This window comes from Choristoneura fumiferana, chromosome 12 (assembly GCF_025370935.1).
Source record: "Choristoneura fumiferana chromosome 12, NRCan_CFum_1, whole genome shotgun sequence".
Taxonomy (NCBI): domain Eukaryota; kingdom Metazoa; phylum Arthropoda; class Insecta; order Lepidoptera; family Tortricidae; genus Choristoneura; species Choristoneura fumiferana.
In genome coordinates, this window is record NC_133483.1 from 19,668,735 (window position 1) to 19,688,230 (window position 19,496).

General features: G+C 40.2%; 1 protein-coding gene across 2 annotated transcripts; it reads left to right on the forward strand.

Annotated features, from left to right (window-relative positions):
• The first annotated feature begins 3,216 nt into the window (after positions 1-3,216).
• LOC141433569 (uncharacterized) lies at positions 3,217-19,472 on the forward strand. Of its 2 annotated transcripts, XM_074095671.1 has the most exons (8): positions 3,217-3,288; positions 11,470-11,595; positions 12,353-12,508; positions 13,154-13,309; positions 14,155-14,307; positions 14,936-15,259; positions 18,056-19,189; positions 19,291-19,472. In XM_074095671.1, exons 1-8 carry the CDS (start codon positions 3,270-3,272, stop codon positions 19,401-19,403), a joined length of 2,181 nt encoding a protein of 726 aa, XP_073951772.1. In that variant the 5' UTR covers positions 3,217-3,269; the 3' UTR covers positions 19,404-19,472. The 2 variants fall into 2 exon arrangements, with proteins under 2 accessions (XP_073951772.1, XP_073951773.1); XM_074095672.1 differs by lacking the exons at positions 3,217-3,288; positions 11,470-11,595; positions 12,353-12,508 and adding an exon at positions 12,552-12,634.
• The last annotated feature ends 24 nt before the right edge of the window (positions 19,473-19,496 follow it).

Below are 19,496 nucleotides of genomic sequence, written 5' to 3' on the forward strand. Positions count from 1 at the left end.
TGACAACAGTGTGTGTCTGAGTATTGACCTACTATTCTGCTCCTACATATTTCGAATTCATCACAATATTTCACCACTTTCAAATACTTAGGGGCTGTTTCACCACACATTGATTAATTTTATTTGATGGATAAATGTGATGACATCTCCGTCTACTCAAACAAAACAAACAAAGACGGCATCACATTTATCCGTAAAATAAATTTAATCAATAGATGGTTTCATTTCGTCTGCTGCGGCTACCACTCGTAGGTCTGTCATACTGTTCAAATGAAAATTAATAAAAAATGTTCAATTATTGTTAAGTGGCTAAATAAGAAACAACACAAGCTGAGATATGAGGTGCATAGGAGAAATTCGTGTCTGTATCGTTGTCCAGCGGTGGTGTAGCGGTATAGCACACGGCACGGAATGCCGAGGACCTGGGTTCGATTCCCAGCGCTGGTCTTATTTTTCTGGTTTTTCTGTGCATCTATATTTCAGTTTGTATTTTCGATGTAGGTTTTACGGGATGACCGTAAAAGTAACAAAAAAATTTGGAATTGAAATAAAAAATACAAAAAGATTCCAAAAAACCAATCTTAAAAAATGTTCCATTATCAACTATTCGTTGAACTACTGTTTCAAAATGCTCATAGTGTTATACAAAATCTTTTCCGATACCAGTTCGTTGGCATTTGAGCTCTCCACGCAATTCAGTGCTTAAATATTAAATGGTGGCGGTTAGTGCCGAGACGTTTGCCTCGAATTTATTAAGAAAACACCCACTCGTGTCGTTTACCTATGCTAATGAACTGGGGATAAGGTTTACGAACCTGTACTGCTATTGTTTCTGGTTGGAAAATGATTGAAGGTCTTCTATTTCCACAAAAAAATAGCCAAATTACGTTAATTAATTATTTAGCTAAGCTTCTTTGCAAAATAAAAATTTGTAAGCCAACCTTACGGTTTAAATAATTTACATTAAAATAAAACTAATAAAAAAAACTTACAATTGTAGATTTTAACTTGTATCTATTTATTAAGGAGGTCTTTCGCTGAGTTCATTCTTGTAGCGTTAACTAAACATACATTAGATGGCTTAAACCTTCGTCGGGAGTAAATCTGCTGAAATATTTTTTACCGATATCCAATTTTAAACTTACGGACACAAGTTACTTATTAAATGTCAAATGAAACGATTCTTGGAATGGATTACCTACCAGGTTTACTAAGCCGACGCATTGTGGTTTGTACTATCTCAATTTTAGTATTGTGTTTATTTCAATAACTATTCCGTTTTACAAAATAAACCAACGCATGTTTCGTTCTTTTAACTGCATTGCATGTATGTAAACTCTTCATCGCACATAAAATTAAAAAAAAAATAGAAATACAGATACACGAAATTGACCCACTTGGCTCTACATTATTTGTGCGGAAAGCTAATCAAAGTTAATTTACAAAGCCAGGTTGTACACAATTATACCTTCCGCCGCCTAACTTTGCCTAAAAGTTCATTGCTACGCTAGTACCACAAAAACTATAAAGGTATAATTCCAATAATTGAATAGGCACTTTACCGTTAAGCGATTCGAACACAATCCGGGAGTAACGTAAAGACGTCGCATAAAAAATAGATCTCAAAAATGCGTCAAAACTGAGTATTAAGTACTGAACTTTTAGGCAGATTTATATGGCGCGTGGTATATTCCAATAATAACAAAGTTGACAGTGGGAAAATAAACATGCTGATAATCACGACCCAGTTTGCAAAAAGTTGTAGAAACTATTTTCCTTACCAAGGTCGAGTTGGGGACGTCAATAGTATTATTGGCATTTTTCCGCCCATTTTCCACTGAAAAGATACGAGTATCTTCTATGTTCTTTTGTTTTTGAATGCCGATGCGCGTTTCACCAAGTTACTTATTTATTTATTTATCAATAAAAACTACAGCATTACAGTAATAAAACCAATGTGCTGTAAAATTTAAATACATAAAAAGACATACAAAAAAACTGTCGATAATCTAATATAATGCCTAACCTGCCGTTATATTTCCGTTTAAGTAAGTTTTGTCTTGCAGAAATTTGCTTATTTTTGTGTGTGCATGTAAGTAGTTATATGTCAATTTACAAGAGCAGCACGGCAGCACGAACGAATTGAACGAAAGTACTGTCACTTGTCACTGTGTGAGTGCTATTCTTATACAGGGGCCTCCAAATATATTGTAAACGAGCACATATAACACGAGCATTTCTTATAACAGGATAATCATGTGATGCACACTCATTTGTTTGTTGTCAAATAACGCCAGAACTTGGTTGTGTGTTTTCCAAAAAGTGTACCTACACAAAGCAAAAATTTTTTTACTCCAATTTAAAAATTAGAGTGTTTATTTGTTTTATTATAAGTAAGTAGAGTAATAATAACAAACCTAAGTAAGATATCGTCTACGAACAAGAGTCAAACAGCAATTTCAATTATTTTCATTGTAGCCACGTGAAACAATTATTAATTTCCACCCACGACATCATTTTCTTACAACCGGCCATTTTAAGAAGAACCCCAGGTAAGTATGTAAAGGCTCTTCTTAGTCCAGTTTATTGATGAAAATGAGGGGAGTAGAGCTCACTTGGCTATGGTTTTCACGACAATAACAATTTGCCAAAGAAATAGAGTTTATGAAATGGTATTAATTACATAACAGAAATACTTAATTGGGCGTTTTAATATTTTTTTATTGGACACCAAATCCTCATCCATACTACTATTCTTGTCCTTATTAATATTGCCTATAATGCGAAAGCAACTCTGTCTGCCTGTCTGGTACTTTGGACTGATCTGTGAAACTAAGTAATTCGCCTAATTTTGCCATCGATGCGATTGTAGTAGGTACCTTGATGGCCCCTGAACAATTCACTTAGATACAGTCTAAACAGTCGTTACAGTCGTTGTATTGTGTAAACAAATGTTTCTCAAGTTCAAGTTTCCCAAATTCAATTAAGTATTCAAATTCAAATCATTTATTCTGCAAGTACCTTGGCCGCAGAGGGCTCTTTTACGCGTATTTTTTTTAACTATCTTTTTATCTCTCACAACTATAACAAAGTAAGTCAGTAAGGATGGCTAGGGCTGTGGGTTACAGTACAGCCCATCTAGCAAACATATCTCCGTGGCCAACACCGGTGTTTTAAACCAAGGGTAGCGCGTGCCGGCCAGCGGTCAGTCTCCACCCCGCGGCCGGCCGGTCGATCCGCCATGGACACACGCTGAAAAACACGCCGCCATGACGGATGACATACCAGGTGAATCATTTTATTTAATCGAAAAACAAAACGCGCGTTCATTAGTCTATGCTTCGAAGTGGATTTAAAAAATTAAAGTGTCATTTGTTTTTTTTTTGTTGAAGGCGTTTCTTTTCGGAGGTTCAATATCAATGAGTTTATATTACCTTGCTAATAAAGTGTACAGATGTTGTGATGTGAATAATGTTTTGTCATCGTATTTTGCCGGAAAAGTTCGTAATTTTCTAGCTTTCTCAGCTAGCTTATCGAAGTTTACTGAAGCTGATTGAGACAGCAAGATATAGTTATTTGTGTCACAAGGAAGCAAAATAATGTGTTTGCGGCTAGGGCGGTACATTGAATCGAAAAAGTAGCGAAGGATTCTACAATACAATCCTGAGCGTAATGAGGGATTCAAGTGTTTACCGCCCAAGAAAATAATTATGTAAATAATTTTGCTCCTGAGTGACTCATACAACTTTTCACACCGAGTATGACGAAAATTGAAATAAAACAATTCAAAAGACGACAATCGGATGTAGCACGTAAACTACTAAGTATGTTTATAGTTCTACGACTACTCCGGACCGTATGGGGTAGAAATTATGCATAATACCCGGGCAATGTAATTAATTGAATAGTTTTTATCAAATAACTATCTCATATTTGTAACTTTTCATAATGCCCGGGCATCAAGGCAAGCAAGGTCCGCCCGGTTTGCTTCCACCATCTTGCTCGCTAATCCTGCCATGAAGCAGCAGTGCTTGCACTGTTGTGTTTCGGCGTGGAGAGTAAGACAGCCGGTGAAATTACTGGCACGTGAGGTATCCCATCTTAGGCCTCTAGGTTGGCAACGCGTCTGTAATACCCCTGGTGTTGCAGATGTTTATGGGCGGTGGTGATCTCTTACCATCAGGAGGCCCACTTGCTCGTTTGCCATCCTATTGAATAAAAAATTTCGCGTCATAATTGTAATAGTAGGATAGAATTAATTAAATATGCTCGCAGTGGAAAAGAGAACGCATTATAAACTAAGTACATTTATCCTTAAGAGCGGACCGCTTCCATAGTACCTGTTTTAGCTCGTGCCCACATGCTCGTTTGCCATCCAGTCGAATAAAAAAATAAAAAAAGCATTATGAAAAATGACCGATTTATCACTTGGTCCACAAAATATATAAGTAGAAGCAAATAACACTATTCGCACTGTTGTGTTCCGGTTAAGGGGTAAACCAGGGAAATTATTGGCATAGAGGCATTCCATCTCAGTCCGCCGGATAGCGCAGCCATTTGTTTGGTTGTCTTATGTCATGCTCATGTCCATAGGCCTTAGTTTCCACTTACCATCAAGCTGGGCTACTCCGAAACTCGAAGTTCGTGTCGTGCGGTCCCTCTGACACTATTTGATACGAGAGCGAGAGGGATCGCACGACACGAACTTCGAGTTTCGAGTTTCGGAGTAGCCCGCAAGGAGCGCAAGCTCGTCTGCTCACTTAATTAAAAAAAAAACACAGTACACAGCACAACGTGTGTCTTTTTTACAAGTTTACAAGCTTTTATTTAGTTTACCCTATTTGTTTGTGTTTTTAACCTTTTTATGTTGTTTGTTGTGGTTTGATCGACTTGAAATTTGACATACTAATTAATATGGTAGTGTAATTCTGGTGGGCCGGCCAGGATCGTCTCCGCGGGACGGAACTCCTCAATGGTTAATGGCTCGACTCGAAAATTTACACGAAAATGTAGTTTGAATGACAAAGCAACAAAAAGCACAATCAGCAATAAAGCTTGTATTCAAAATGAGTTTTTTTTTTATAAAAACGTAGTATTTTATTAATTTAGATAAGATATTATAGCTTTGCGGTGAAGGAACCTGCGAAGCAATTCAATGGTGTGTGTGAAGTTCCCAATCCGCACTGGGCCCGCGTGGGAACTATGGCCCAAGCCCTCTCATTCTGAGGGGAGGCCTGTGCCCTGCAGTGGGACGTATATAGGCTGGGATGATGATGAAGATATTATAGATCTTAATCACCGTGCACTATGGCAGAGTATGTACAGACACAGACGGTTAATCAATAATTCTAACTTAAATGAGCAAGTTAATGGAATGTGACATAAAATGGTGTGACAATTACTGGGTTACGTGTCGCGTTAAAACGACATCACATGACACTACTGAAGCCGTGGTGGCAGAGTGGTTTGACCTATGGCCTCTCAAGCAGAGGAAGGGTTCAAACCCCGGCTCGCACCTCTGAGTTTTTCGAAATTCATGTGCGGAATTACATTTGAAATTTACCACGAGCTTTACGGTGAAGGAAAACATCGTGAGGAAACCTGCACAAACCTGCGAAGCAATTCAATGGTGTGTGTGAAGTTCTCAATCCGCACTGGGCCCGCGTGGGAACTACTGCCCAAGCCCTCTCTCATTCTGAGGGGAGGCCTGTGCCCTGCAGTGGGACGTAGGTATATAGGCTGGGATGATGACACTACTAATAGATACTGAACTGACACAATTTCTTTGCTCACCCGCGACCTTATGATAGCTACGTTTATGCAAGAAATGTGTGTTCATGCAGTTCCTCCACCTCTGTAAGAACACGCACAAAATAACACAAACCCATCTATGAGAACAGATGTCACATCTGGTAGCATGATGAACGGTTGTATTGCTCTGTGGTGGTGGTGATAGATGGGTTTGTGTGATTTGTGTGTGTTCTTACAGTGTGCAACTGCATGAACACACATTTTTTTGCATAAACGTAGCAATCATAAGTAATTGTTTCATTTCATTGATATGGACCTCCGCAAAGTTACGCCTGATTCATTAAATTATTTAAAAGCGATCCTCTTCTAAACCACCATTTTAATACAAAAAAAAACTGTTATCGTATTTGAACCTCGATTCTCTCTTTGAGAGGCCATAGGTCAAACTACTCGGTCACCACGGCTGTTTTTTACTATATTTTATTCTTTATTCAGCTAGCTTTATTCCATTTCAGTAGGTATGTAGTACAAAAATTACTAGAATTCTTGTTCTATTAGCATATAATAGTTCACACCGCTCGTATGCTAATGTCTGATTCGCATGCCGCCGCCCCGCCCCTGGCAATGCCACTTTGACTTTGTACAGTCGTTAGGAAGACATCGATTCCTTTTTAGGGTTCCGTATCCAAAAAGAACCGAGTGAACCCTGTTATATCCTGTCCTTCCGTCCAGCTTTCACAGGGCTGTATATATCTTAAATTGTAAGACACATTAAATTTTCAGTGTATACTTATTACCTTATTACTCAACTAAAGTAACCATGCATACATGCATACCTATGGGTAAAATAATTAAAAATCCCAACAGTCTTAAAAAACTTTTGATAAAAAGTAAAATGGAGCAAATAACTCTAGTAGGTACTCCAGAGCTCTATCAAGCGATTTAAAGTTCAACAGTCGGGACCCATTCAAAATCGCCCCACAACTCTTCTATTCTCAAAGCTTCAAAGTAAATTAGTTTACCGTTGTTGCCCGGGATGCCCCGGCCCAAGAGTTACTCTCACTCCCCCACCCCCCTCCTATGAGGCCAAAGTCTCTGTTGGAAGGGAACCGTAACACTCGGAGGGTAGTAGTAAATGTATGTTAATGATTTAATTTTTTTAATTTAACCATGCTATGAAAGCGGGCCTAAGTACATTATGGGACAGACTCCAAATTTGCATGCATTTTAATTTAAATGATTTTATTGTAGCGACTCCTAGCGCCATCTAGTAAGCAAATATAGAAACTCCAACATCCTGAATCGCGCCGTTGAAGTTTCTCAACTCGGACATGATCGGTCCACAGGCATAACGTCTGCCCGGACCCTGTTTCTCAAAGCACTTTAGACTAAAAGCACATTAGACTAATAAGTCTAATAATATTATTGTTTTGTCTTATAGATTGTATAAAAAAATTAGACAAAACACTAATATTATTATTATGCTTCGAGAAACTGGGCCCTGGAGAGCGATCTCTCTATTGTGGCAAACCCCCCACAAGGTTTTTCATTTAATAATCGTACTTGGCTCACTTCCAAATGTATGTTTCGCTGCCAATGCAGGTTTTATGGCATTTTAATTAGACATAAAACAGCAATTTCATTCGTGTCGTTATACATTACTTTCGTTACGGATTGTTAATTGCAATAGTAAAATTATGCAGCTGTAGTTTTTTTTTTAAATAAGAACAATGCCTTGTCGTGCCCGGTTTCAGAATAGGATTGACTCAGTAAACTCTTTTCTAAGGGCACTAAGAGTTATACGATGAAATTTTGAACGTAATAAGTACAAAATTAGTGTTTCAAACTTAGTCAACGTTTAAATCATTTGTTAAAATTAGTCTAATCATTTCCGGATATTAGAGGTCGTAATTTAATTTCAACAAAGTATGAATATCCAAAATTTTGACAGACCAATGTCAACAAACGAATTAGGTAAGTAAAGCTTAAGGTATTGTCCACCATTGATCGAGTTGATGTGGTAGTCAGGTAGGCCTTTTGGCTTATTTTTAACCCTCTGTGCAAAAAGAGAAGTATTATTTATGTCTGACACTTGTTGCTGTTTGTCTATGGTAGGTACCGCCGTTTCCAAATTTGTGAACCGATTGCCATCCAATTTTACAAGCGCTTCATTTTGCAATATTTGTTTGTGTGGGTCAAATCTTGCACGGCAATTTTTAACAACTTCTAGTGATATGATTGAGTTGATGGTAGTACATATTATATATTTATCTGAAAGGTATGTTTCCGTTTGTGTAATATATTCTATTTAGTCCATCAGATAAACTACCTATAAGAAAATATTGTACACGTATTTTTAACCCCCGACGCAAAAAGAGGGGTGTTATAAGCTTGACCGCTATGTGTGTCTCTGTGTCTGTCTGTGGCATCGTAGCTCTTAAACGGGTGTACCGATTTGAATGCGGTTTTTTTTATTGAAAGCAGGTTTTCTAGCGATTGTTCTTAGGCATTTTTTTCAAAATCGGTTCAGCCGTTTTTGAGATATTGAACTTTGAAGTGACTTTGGGTGACAATGTGGCGTTTTCCAACTATTTGTTGGTTAGGTTATATTGTTTTTGCACTATTATCTATTCTGTGACGGAACTTGAACTGGCTAAAGTTCATCATTTTTTGTTTACTAACTTATGTTATGTTAACCTAACCTAACCCTAACCTATGATTGGTTATTTGGAGTATTTTTGTATTTTTTATTTCAACTCCAAATTTGTTACTTTTACGGTCATCCCGTAAAACCATATCAAAAATACAAACTGAGACATGGATGCACAAAAAAAAACAGAAAAGAGACCAGCGCTGGGAATCGAACCCAGATCCTCAGCATTCCGTGCTGCGTGCCATACCCCTACACTATCACTGGACAGGAGTACAGACACGAATTTCTCCCATGCACACATATCTCAGGTTGCTTATAGTGGTAGGGTTATGGCACGCACCACAGAATGCTGAGGACCTGGGTTCGATTTCCAGCGCTGGTCTCTTTTTCTGGTTTTTCTGTGCATCCATGTCTCAGTTTGTATTTTCTAACCTAACCTAAGCAACAAAAAGTTAGAAAACCCCCGACTTTTTCACTTTAAAGTTCAATATCTCAAAAATGGCTGAACCGATTTTGATGAAACATGTCGAAGAAAGAACCATCGCTAGAAAACCTGATTTCAATAAAAAACGCATTCAAATCGATATAGCCGTTTAAGAGCTACGGAGACACAGACAGACACACACACACACAGACAGACACACATAGCGGTCAAACTTATATAACACCCCTCTTTTTGCATCAGGGGTTAAAAAGAGAAAATTCGCACCCAATAGTTTTTGACAATCTAACTGATCGATTAATTTTATTTGCAATCCATCAAATTTAACACGACATATTCTGATATAAAATATTTTTTTTATTGACAATTAGAATAATAAAATAACCATTATGACAAAAAACAACTGTAATATACTAAAACTAAGGCTTAATCATCTAATGAATTAATTAGAATTTTTATGACACTAGTACCTCTGTCAACAAAAATAACCACATTTTTCCCAATGTTATTTCAAGCGGCTACGAAATTCCACTTAGACAGCCTAGCTATATACGACGCCGTTCTAAAATTACTCCAGCACTGCCTGTTTAACATATTCATCACCCCCAAAATGAAGTCAAGGGTGAGTGGATTCTTTTACCAAGAAAACTAAGGCTTTGTTCGTGAGCTATAATTTCCGGCGACCTTGCGCTAATCTGATGAGATCCATATCATCCTGAATTATCGGTAGCCCCTTTTTAAGGGCATTTGTCACTTTAAAAAGTTAGCCGTTAAAAAAACTGACTGCTTTGAAAAAAAACTGTTAGGTTCCTAGCTAAGGAATCACCGCAAGGAACTCGCTTTCACGTTAAAACACACATACCTGCATACATAAAATCACGCCTCTTTCCCAACGGGGTAGGCAGACTATATACATCCTTCCACTTGCTACGATTCTGGCATACAACTACTGGCTTCGAACATGAATATACGTGATACTATCATATTAAACGATATTGTAACGGATAACTCACGTCTTAAACCGAGTTTAGCTCGACATGTTTCGGGCTATTTCGTAGCCCTTCTAGGATCACGCGACTCGGCGGCTGCCGCAACACGCACACTACGCGCCACCGCTCTGCTCGCGCGAGCTGAAATCTGTGGCATCACAGACAGCAGACATTGGCTTCAAACATAGCACCCCTCTTTTTGCTTCGGGGGTTAAAAACTGGCGAAATCAAGAGGCAATCCGGGTAGTGAGAGCTACCGGAGGGCTAGACGGGGCAGTGCCCCGGGGCCCCCAAGCTCAGGGGGCCCCTCGGACTCGCACCTACAAACCATAAAAGAAATCTGGAGTAGGTACGTCGAATTCGGAACACGACGAATAAGGAACATACGATTTTAAATAGTTGTTGGGGCCCTATTTTATTTTTTGCCCCAGGGCCTTTGGTTACCTAGCTACGCCTCTGATTAATACTGTTTACAGTAGCTACAGTTAATAAATTTCTTGGATTTTGAATATACCGGGTGTGGCCTGTAATACGAGCATATAATTAAAACACTCGTACACTCGTACTCTTCAAACTGAGCAACATTAGTTCAGCGACTTTTAAAAAGTGCAATGGAAGCTTCAAAAATTAAAAAAGGCTTAGCATCGAAACACCATCTTGCAATGTTTACACAAGGCCACCTTGAAAGAATGGCGAGGAAAAGTGGAAAGCAGAAGGGTTAGGTCACGGACTGAAATAGCGCCCGTCCGTCTTAATTGTTACGGATATGTAACCATGGAGAAACAAACCAAAAGATACAGGTATTCATACAGTTTAGGGGACAGAATATCCGATCACTTAATTAATGACTCTCTTGTACAAAACTAATTACTGTAATAAGTGTATAATGAACTGCAACATGCTTATGTAAAAATAAACTTATAATTATTACTAGCTGTTGTCCGCGACTCCGTCCGCGGAGAAGTATGAAAAATAGTTTAGGTACATCCTATTCTCAGACCTACCGAATATACACAGAAAAATATATAAAAATCGGTCAAGCCGTTTCGAAGGAGTTTGCGGTCACAAACATTTTTGACCCGAGAATTTTATATATTATAAGATTATTAAAAGACTGGTACAACAAGAGCATATTATAGGCTATACATAAATTTTGACATAAATTTAGAGGGGAGGTCTGGAGGTCTCCGATTGAGAGGACTTCGCCTATAGTTCCCAACAAATCCCAATGTGGATTGGAAACTTCACGCACACCATTGGTTTCGCATGTGTAAAAAGTTCATAGTAAATATGTAATTGAATAAAACAAAAAAGTTTAATTTCGCAAATGAAAACAAGAGTGCTAGCCGGACGAAGTTCGATCCCATGGTTCTCTACTTGAGAGGCCTGTAAGGTTACGCCTCTATTGGTTAGTTCTTCTATTACTAATGTACATCGTATATCAAACGGTGAAGGAATGTTTGCTTTTGACTTGTAGGTGAGGGCTAGTAATTAGGCCTGTGTATAGTTCATTAGGTGGGGCCTATTGCTATTGTTATTGTACCTAGTGCTTTGTAGCTAACTTTGTAAAGGAAATCAAAAAAATAAAAAGTTTAGTCTACGTATATAATGACATTATAAAAACTTTGTTTCAGAAACGGGTGCCGTGTTCACATTCGGCAAGTCCCACTTCGCCGACAACGAGCCGAGCCACTTCTTTATCAAGAGTGACCCTATAGTCGCCATCTCTTGTGGGGACGAGCACAGCGCTGTTATATGCCGTAAGTTTTTACGGTGTCCGGCCGGGTGCGTTCAAGTATTACGTAACGCAATTTGGGGGAGGGGGGTCTTGTAAAATGTTACGATGCGTTACAGGGGCGGGAGGGGTTGTTCAAACAACGTGTTTGTCACAGTTTTTTTGTAAGTACATACTATATGTCCTGAAAAGTGGGAAATTTGCATCATCAGTTGTTGGCCTTAAAATTGGCCTATAAATGCTCCCATGCTGAGTTGCCAGTGTGACTGTGCCAAAAAATGACATCTTAATTTGGAAAACGGCTAAAGAAAAACTAAAAAAATCAAATAAAAATGGTCATTTGGGAGTTACGTAACGTTTAGGAAGGGGGAGGGGGGTACAGAAAAATGTTACGGCGCGTTACATGGTGAGAGGTGGGTCAAAAATCTCAAAAATTGCGTTACATTTTACTTGAACGCCCCCCAGCCATGTGCGAAACGATGCTGGTAGAAGCTGGATGCGTCTAGCCAAGGACAGGGCGCAATGGCGCTCATTGGGGGAGGCCTATGTCCAGCAGTAGACTGCTGTAGGCTGATGATAATGATTTAAGCGTAAAGTATTGCGGCTGATGATAATGATGATGATCCCAGTGATATAGAATGATCCCATTAATCCCAGTGTTACTTGTGGAGCTCTAATTAAACCTTATTGTTTCTCAACTCAACGTAGGGTGAAAACTAACCCTTACTAAACCCTTAATAAATCTACGTAAAATTGGTTTGAATATCGAATTGTATCACCAGAAAATGGGCGAGTCTTCGTTTTCGGCGGAAACGCGTGGGGCCAACTCGGGCTGGGGCACAAAGATGAAGTCACTCGGCCCAGCTGCGTCAAGTGGCTCAAGCCGCACCGGGCTATGTTCGTGGCCTGTGGTCGCGCACACACTGTGTTCGTCACGGGTGAGTGTGCCACCGCCTCAGTTTCAGGCATTAGTCTCGTGCGTGGCTCAGCTGCATAGAAGTGGCTCAAGCCGCACCGGGCCATGTTCGTGGCCTGTGGCCGTGCGCACACTGTGTTCGTCACGGGTGAGTACTGGCTCAACCTCAACAATTAGGATAAAGTCACGCGGCGCAACTGTTTCAATTCTCGGGTCGTGTTCGTGGTCTGTGGCCATGCGCACGGTATTCGTCATGGAAGCGTATCACACTGGCTCCGTCTCAGGCAGCAGGATGAAGTCATGCGGCCCTACTGCGTCAAGTGGCTCAAGCCACACCATGTTTGTGGCCTGTGGCCGCGCGCACTCTGTGTTCGTCATGGGTAGTCTCAAGCATTAGGACGATGTCACGCAACGCAGCCCAGTTGTTACAAGTCGCGGGCCGTGTTCGTGGTCTGTGGCCGTGCGCCCACTGTGTGTGTCATGGGTGAGAATCCCCACTGAATCAATCTCAGTCTTAGGCAGTAAGATGAAGTCATGCAGCCCAGCTGCGTCAAGTGATCAAGCCACGAAGGGTCACACTGCATGGAGAAAAATATCACGATAGTGACTGAGACATTTCCACATTACCTGACTGTGACAGGAAACTCAAAAACCGTTCCGTCCACAGACTCCAACTCGGTATACTCTGTGGGCTGCAACGACGAGGGGCAACTGGGCACGGGAGACATGGAGCACCACACCGTGCCGCAGTACGTCGAAGTGGAGGAGCACCCTAACATCCGACAAGTATCTGCTGGGAGCAACCACACTGCTTTACTTACTGGTACGGCAATAGTTGAGTCTTTATCTCTCTTGTAGCGGCCTGAGGCATTGAGTGGTGAAGCTAAAGAGGATGGCATAGTTATAAAGTTGACATTTAAAACTATGCCGCTATTCTTATTATGGGGCCTTCAAGTAATAAGCATAAGCATTGTTTTATCTGTTTTGGTTCCTTTATTCAATCAATGGTCAATGGTAAACAAACATTAACTTACAACACAAAGGGGTTGTTTCACCACCCATTGATTAATTTTATTTGACGGTTAAATGTGATGCCGTCTCCGTTTATTCGAACAAAACAAACAGAGACGGAGGTTTATCCATCAAATAAATTTAATCAATGGATGGTGAAACAGGGGGTAAGACTACAAGACTAAGGGGCTGTTTCACAATCCATTGATTAGTGATAAGTGACGGTTGAATGTGATGCCGTCTCTAAATAGACGGAGACGGCATCACATTTAACCGTCAGTTAACACTAATCAATGGATGGTGCAACAGCCCCTAAAAGAAATAATAAGTGGCGTAACATAGTTAATCAATAGTTATAGTTAGTTAGGTAATCTCTATGTATATGTCCTTGTGTTCTCTGTACTGTTTGCTGTATTGGTGTGCAATAAAGAGTTATTGTATTGTATTGTATTGTTAAGCAAGTGAATAGCGCGCGTTAATTCACCTACTCGGTTCTTTCACTCGCTCTTAAGGGAGTAAGCATCCATTCCATTCGGGAATCCCTGAAGCCTTCGTTTGTTATCGAGCATAGATAAAGGTGACAAAACGCATATACGAGTAGGTATATATTATGTGTACCAAGTATGTCTTGAAATTGAGCTATATGTATGTGAACAGACGAAGGGCGGGTGTTCGTGTGCGGCTCCAACACCGAGGGCCAGCTGGGGCTCGGAGAGGACACCCGGGCGTCCACGAGTTTCACCGAACTCAAGTTCATGGAGAAAATCGCCTTCGTAGAGTGTGGGTACTACCACACCGTTTTCATCACCGGTGAGTAAGGGTCTCCCCACACCTATCGAACGGAACAGGCTTCAGCCGATCAAAAAACGCTTTACGTCCACGCAAGAAAAGCGAAAGAGACATTTTTCCGTCGATAGACGTTGTTTCGCGTCGGCCGAGCCGATCAACGTCTTTTTCGCTCTTACTGCGTGGACATAAAGCTAGGTTATGGGGAGACCGTATATAAGCTTTGTTTTGAACAGCGTAGTTATTTAATTCAAAGTATAATAAGTTTTTGGTAAAAATTTCATTTTTAATGCAAGCTTTCTTTGCTGACTGTAGTTTTTGTTGACTGTACTTGTATTGTCATCCAAATTACATTTGACTACCAAATTTCAAGTCGATGCCATTAACCGTTGAAGAGTTCTGTCCAGTGGAGACGATCCTGCCCGGACTACCAGGATGTCACTATCAGATTATTGTATTGTCACCAGATTTACATAAGTTTACCAAATTTCAAGTCGATTGGACTACTGTAAGTGGGTCAAATTTAACTTGCAAGGTTTGACCCAAATAAATAAACGAACAGGGCAAGTTAAATAAAAGTTTGTAAAAATAACATAAAGCAGTTTAGGTCTGGAGGTAGACTAGCTAACTCACTAATGCCTCTACATTTTAGCTCAAGGCGCAGTCTTCGTAACAGGCGACAACGAAAACCAGAAACTGGGTATCCCCAGCACCGCCACCACAATATACGTCCCCGAAGTATTGCCTCTCGACATACCCATAAAGAGCGCGTGCTGCGGCGCCGCCCACACTTTCCTGCTGTCCATGGATGAGACGAAGATCTTGGCGTTTGGGTCCAACGAGCGGGGGCAGTTGGGGTTGCCCCAGGATGTGGAGAATATGACCCAACCGATGGAAATCGATATGGAGAAGATGTTTGATGGATACCAGCTGAAGTTGGTCGCTTGTGGCGCTATGCACACGGCCTTTGTAACAGGTAAGTTAGACAAGTTTGTTGAATAACGTTGATTAAGGCAAAAGTTATCTTTACTAAGTTATACTTTGACTTTGTTAAGCTACCTATATTGTGTTCCAGTACTAGATTTTAGACGCGCATCTAGCAGCTGAATGGAAATTTCGGAATTTTACTAAATTACCATGAGAATTCTCAGAATTTGTTCTTTCAGTCTTTATTTAGGTACGTTGTAGGAGTATAATGAACTGCCGTGCAAAAGTTCATACCTAATACATATTATGTATCTCTTAACTTAGCTTCAGCGATTCATTAACTTAAAAATTTTGGAATTTTACATGGAACACACATCGGAATAATGGGCTAAAATAGCCTAATTATGTTTCCAAACATTTTATCCCATACCGTCCAACCGTTTTAACGTAAAGGGAAAAAACACACACACAGACAAATCGCTCATCCAACAGAACATCGACACAATTGTTTTTTTATGGTATAGGGGGAAAACGAGCAAACGGATCGCCTGGTGGTAAGCGATTACCGTCGCCTATGGACACCTGCAACACCAGAAGAGTCACAAGTGCGTTGTCGGGCTATTAGGCAGGAGTACGCTATTTTCTTGAAAGCTTCAAGGTCATATTAGTTCATTCCAGAGTTTTGCTGTGCGAAGTTCTGGTTCGGCTTTGTATCAAAACGTAAATTTAAAATCTAAAACTTGTTTGCTTGTAAATATGTCATTATTCAACTGGATGAGCGAAATATTTCGCATTATTAATACTTATTAAGTTAGGACTAATTTTTCTAACTACAGAATTGAGCAATATGGCATAATTACTGTAAAACAAGGAATGTCGCGACACTACTAAAAGTGATCATACTCTACGCAATGTTGAACACGACTGGCATCGAGTAAACGTACCTCCGCTTACTTGTGGCACGCACGCTGCACCTACATAGCACTTCCACTTGTTTTTATTCTTCCGTGAGTGAAAATCACGAAAGTTTAAAACGTTAAGTTACATGGTAATTCTGTCTTCACTTTGCCCAGAACGATGGGCTGAACAGATGCCAAAATGAGCGTGTACCCGAAGTCTTAGTCTGTAGCCAAAGATCTCACGCTTCTCTCTTCGAATTGCCTAACGCAAAATGTTATCGCCACGCCGCTATTACACAAAGTCCATTCCAATCGAAAACCAAAGCACTCCACACCATCAAAGTGCTACATTCAAATCGGCCCACCTCCGTCTATTTCCGTGCGTTCGATTCCATCAAATGATACCCTGGCCATTACACGCGTCAAGGATAACAAATTGATTGGCAGTAGTGACGGCTTCGTTGTGAACAGTGGACATATTTTTGTGGCAAGTTTTTCAAAGCAAATTGACCTGGGAATTTCAGTCAATTTACTAATTTTAGATACTTAAAAAGCGATTGCTAGGTATATAGTGCTAGTTGTTTAGTATAAGTATTAAGCCGCAAGCCGTACATCTAATCTCGAGTCTGTGTGGGTAATGAATGACGTAGTTTAATGATTTTGGCCTAAATGTAAAGCTTTTGTGCGAGCGAAGGCACGTTAGTTTGTGTATTAAAGGGGTTAACGCGTTTAGTTTCAATGTAGGTCGTGTCATGACACGTTTCCCTGTTAGCCGAGGGCTACACTATTTTTTTACTTTGTTATCACTAGTTTGGTTCCATCATTTTCACAACCCTCTAAGAAATATTGCGTAGGTACTTTTTAGGGAGTAATGCGCCAAGGTTTCGTGTAGGACAAGATGGTTTTGTAAGTAGATATTTAACGATAGGCTGGGCTGTTTCCCCACCCATTGATTTATTTTATTTGACGGATAAATGTGATGACCGTCTCTGTTTGTTTTGTTCGAATAGACGGAGACGGCATCACATTTATCCGTCAAATAAAATTAATCAATGGGTGGGGAAAAGCCCTAGGTGTCCTAAATTTGTCAATAGGCCTATAGCCGGTGCTAGCGCAGCAGCCTAGGGCGGCAGATTTCAACGAGAAAATTATTTTAGAAAGTTACATAGGGCGGCGGATATAAAGTGGCCTACACTCCTAAAAAACATAAATCCGCCACTGCCCCTAGGTGTCCTAAAAAACCGGCAAAGAGCGTGTCGGACACGCCCAAAATAGGGTTCCGTAGCCATTACGAAAAAATTAAGTAATATTTTTCTAAGAATTTCGTATTTTATTCGGAATCTTCAAAGTTTAGGTATATTTTATACCTTAGGCTGCTATTTACTCTTAAACTACTAATAGTTCTCAAGGAAACTTAGCCGTTATAGTTTTCCTTGAAAGTTTGATATACTTACTAGCATCCCGATTTTTTTCAAATTTTCCCCCCCACCAGTTTAGATTTTAGAGGGGGGGACACTCGATTTTCATGAAAATTTGCACTTTCAAGTTGAATGTATCGCAAACAAATCACTGAATCGAAAAATCGTCTTAGCAAACCCCTCTGGTTATAATGCCCCCAAGTATCAATGCTAGAAAGCTGTAATTTTGCACGGATATATATGTAAACTATGCCGACAAAATGGTACAATAAAAAATTCAAGTTTTTTTTAGGGTTCCTCCTATAGACCTAAAGTGGGGATGATTTTTTTTCTCATCCAACCCTATTGTATGGGGTATCGTTGGATAGGTCTTTTAAAACCAGGGGCGGATTGCCAAGACTCGCAGTTTCTCGATTCAGTGATCTGTTTGCGAAATATTTAACTTTAAAGTGCAAATTTTCTACTTTTCCTAAAAAAACAAGTGCAATTCGAATCAAATTCGAATGTTTACACTCTCTTTCATTTCAGACAACGGCCTCCTCTACACTTGCGGCGAGTCGCGGCACAACAAGTTGTGTTTGGAAGACAATGATGACAATTCAAACGAGACCAATCAATACTCGCCGAAGCGGGTCACAGCCATGAATGGCTTCATCGTCGACAATGTGGCCTGCGGGGGCTGCCACACTCTACTGACAGCCACTAAGGGCTCCAACGCCGACTTCACCAACAACGACTTTAATCTAGTCACCGAAGAAACTAGACAGATCTCGCTAACTGAACTTCCGCCGCTCAAAATACCCGTCAAAGTAGACGAACACACTATGGAGGATATCACCAACTCTAATGTACACGCTAACGTTGACAACATCAATGGCAACGCTGACGAAACCGGATCGATCGATTCGCTAGAGGCCAACGTGAGCGGCTCGCACATTGTAAACATAAACGACCTTGAGAACGACAATGGAAGCACACACGGCGTCGAAGACTTAAAAGACGAACTAGATTCAACCGCGCCTGTCCTCAAAACTGAAGTAATGGAAGTCATCGAAACTATGGACACCATGGTCGACCACGCAACTGAGAAGATTGAGGGCCATGTTAAAGAAACAACAGCTGACATCACAAAAGCTGCTAACGCTGCTTTTGAAGCTGCTACTGATACAGCTCACCAGAAAATCGAGGTTGTTGAAGATGTCATTAAGAAAACCGAAGCTAAAATAGCTCCAGGAATAGACGAGGTCAAAAAGGTACTACAAATACCCGACAAGATTGCAGAAGTGGCAAATTCGCCGCCACCCAAGTCTCCCATTCTACAAGAGTTGCTACACATTCCAGACTTGACACAAATGAGTCCTAACTTGAGTAAACATAGCGACGATGGGCAAAAAAGCGAGAATGGACAATCTGAGAACGAGACAATACCATGTGGTTCAGATAAATCTAGTCCTCAAGCTGGAAAAGTGGCTAAAACACAAGCAGTCCTACCGATCGTTAGAAGTGAGGATCACATAGACAATGAAGAACACAATGAGGAAAGTGATGTCGTGGTCAATAAAATGGATGACAAAGGAAGATTTGCACGTATATTCCAGAACATACGAGACAAAGAAAACTCTTGCATGGGGAAAGGAAAAGTTATTGAAGAACATGTTGTAGGTACGTAGTAAAAATTACAGTATTAGATCATAAGCTAAAATAACTGCAAAAGCAGTACCTTTCTATTTGCACATATATACATTTAGTTTTTTTTCTTACAGAAAACATTCACAAAGGCCTCGACACTGCAGAAGAGAGCGTGCACAAAGTTGAAGAAACCGTCGAAACGGAAATCAGAAACCAGACAAACTCTAGAACATGCACTATATTATAAACACGTTTTTGTCTCTAATTGTTTAGCTGTTATTAATAAAGTTTTTATTATTACTATTTATTCAAAGGGGATTTTGCGGCTGGGTGTGTGGCT

Coding starts and splice junctions, on each gene's coding strand:
- LOC141433569 (XM_074095671.1), top strand. Junction 13,310..14,154: donor CCACACTGCTTTACTTACTG/GTACGGCAATAG, acceptor GTATGTGAACAG/ACGAAGGGCGGGTGTTCGTG. Junction 14,308..14,935: donor CCACACCGTTTTCATCACCG/GTGAGTAAGGGT, acceptor TCTACATTTTAG/CTCAAGGCGCAGTCTTCGTA.